Below are 2,529 nucleotides of genomic sequence, written 5' to 3' on the forward strand. Positions count from 1 at the left end.
TCAGGTGTGGGGAGAGACAGGAGAGAGGGCCAGTAGAATGAGTGGAAATCTGCAGCTGTGGGGTATTTGGGATGTTTGAGCTTTAAAAAAAAATGGAATCAGGACATGGGTCATCAACTCAATTTCCAACATCCCTACAGCATTTGTAAATCATGCTTTAAAGCATTTCCAAGGGGAGGCAACAGCCTTAGGAGAAGGAGATTCACACACACACACACACACACACACACACACACACACACACACTCCTGATGAGAGGATTGCACAGTAAATGGATGGGTTCACATCAGATGCTGGAACTGAAAGAACAAAGGGGAACAGCAGTGGTTCTTGGTTATTTTGTTTGGTTGGTTGTTTTTTGCTTGTTTTTTTTTTTTGTTTTGTTTTTGTTTGTTTGTTTTTTGTTTTAATTTCTTCATTAGAAACAAAACAAACAAAAACAGTTTTTTGATATTGAATTATGTATTTTTCTAGGGTCAAGAAAGGTCATTGAATCAGTAGGAAGTTAAAACATTATCTAAAAAATACCAGTAAGTGTGATATTTCCAATTGATATCATAGTTAGCAGATATATCTTTTTTTCTCACCAACATCATTCATAACAGAAACCTTGGCAATTTGTATTTTGCAGTGGCCATTTGTTTTTGCCTTGCTGGGGATTGAACTTGGGGCCTCATGCATGCAGAATGAGTGATCTACTAGTGTACATCACAGAAGCTTATTTTTGAGCCAGTTTTATTGAAGTCTTTGTTATTGTACACCTTGAAATATCCACCTTAGTCTTTAACTATTAATGAAAATTAGGTCACTTTTCAAAAGTTCACACTATAATTTGAAGGTGACAAGCCCTCTCCTAAAATGGTGTAGGTACTTCCTGATTGTGCAACTGCAAGTCATGTGGTCCCATTTGTCTTGTCCCCAGATGCTGCTGAATGTTAATGATACTACTTATTAAAACTCTCTTATTTTTTAGCAAATCTTCTCATTTCATATGTAAGCCACTTTAAATGGCTGAGTAATACCAGCATATAATACTCATAAACATTTGAATGATAAGTTTATGTAAATCAATATCTGTTTGTTTCTGCATTCTGTGATATCCTCTGTTGACAGCAAAGAGAAGAATACCATGAGAACGGGTAACCAGAGTACAGTGGCTGAATTCATCCTCCTGGGGCTCCCCATTCAGCCAGAGGAGCAAGGCTTGTACTCTGCCCTTTTCTTGGCCATGTACCTGACAACTGTGCTGGGGAACCTGCTCATCATCCTGCTCATCAGGCTGGACTCTCACCTCCACACCCCCATGTACTTCTTCCTCAGCCACTTGGCCTTCACAGATATCTCTTTTTCATCTGTCACTGTACCCAAGATGCTGAGGAATATGCATATTCAGGATCCATCCATTCCCTATGCAGAGTGTATAGCACAGATGTATTTTTTCATATTTTTCACCGATCTGGACAACTTTCTACTCACTTCAATGGCATATGATCGGTATGTGGCCATCTGTAATCCCCTGCACTACACCACTATCATGAGAGAGGAGCTCTGTATCTTACTGGTAGCTATATCCTGGATCCTATCCTGTGCCAGTGCCCTATCTCACACCCTCCTTTTGGCCCGGTTGTCCTTCTGTGCTGACAACACCATTCCTCATTTCTTCTGTGACCTTGCTGCCTTGCTGAAACTCTCATGCTCAGACATCTCTCTCAATGAACTGGTCATTTTTACAGCAGGCACAACAGTCATTACTCTGCCACTAATATGTATCTTGATCTCTTATGGTCACATTGTGGCCACCATCCTGAAAGTTTCATCTAAAAAAGGGATCTGCAAAGCTTTGTCCACATGTGGCTCCCACCTCTCTGTGGTAACTCTGTATTATGGTGCAATTATTGGACTTTATCTTATACCTTCATCCAGTACTTCTAGTGACAAGGGCATAGTTGCTTCTGTGATGTACACAGTGGTCACTCCATTGCTGAACCCATTCATATATAGCATAAGGAACAGAGACATGAAGGAGGCTTTGAAGAAACTCTTCAACAGGGCAGCAATCTCAACTTAATGACATATTTCATACCCTCATAATAAACCTATGTATTCATTTATCTCCAGATACTACACCTTTGATTGTGGTCTCATTATGGAGCATGTACTCAGTAAATATTTCATCTCTCAAACTGTATTCTGGCATACTTATTTTCTGTTTTCCTTGCATCCCACTAATATAAAGAGAGAAATTTGTGTTAACATTGTCAATTCATTTTGCTCTAGATTGGGAAAATTCAGTGTTGGAGTTTTGAAGGGTAAGCAGGATTGATATGCAACAAGACAAATGACAGTATAGACATATGGATAGAATAAACCAGCGATATTACAATAGCATGCTAAGATCAAAGAAATTTAGATGATTTTGTGTTGCTAAAGCACAGATGTGTGAGTCAAGAGGTATCATATTTGTAAGGCAAAAGACACTGTGAATAGGACAAAACACCAACCAACAAATTGGGAAAAGATCTTTACCAA

General features: G+C 39.1%; 1 protein-coding gene across 1 annotated transcript; it reads left to right on the forward strand.

The window, feature by feature from the left end:
• Positions 1-1,076: 1,076 nt before the first annotated feature.
• LOC116091944 (olfactory receptor 1J4-like) lies at positions 1,077-2,068 on the forward strand. Its single transcript, XM_031373363.1, has one exon. The coding sequence runs from the start codon at positions 1,130-1,132 to the stop codon at positions 2,066-2,068; it is 939 nt and encodes a 312-aa protein (XP_031229223.1). The 5' UTR covers positions 1,077-1,129.
• The last annotated feature ends 461 nt before the right edge of the window (positions 2,069-2,529 follow it).

The sequence above is a fragment of the Mastomys coucha genome, unplaced genomic scaffold (genome assembly GCF_008632895.1).
Source record: "Mastomys coucha isolate ucsf_1 unplaced genomic scaffold, UCSF_Mcou_1 pScaffold15, whole genome shotgun sequence".
Classification (NCBI taxonomy): domain Eukaryota; kingdom Metazoa; phylum Chordata; class Mammalia; order Rodentia; family Muridae; genus Mastomys; species Mastomys coucha.

What these genes read in the sequence shown, in the direction of transcription:
- LOC116091944 (XM_031373363.1), top strand. Translation starts at nt 1,130, where the DNA reads ATGAGAACGGGTAACCAGAGTACAGTGGCTGAATTCATCCTCCTGGGG.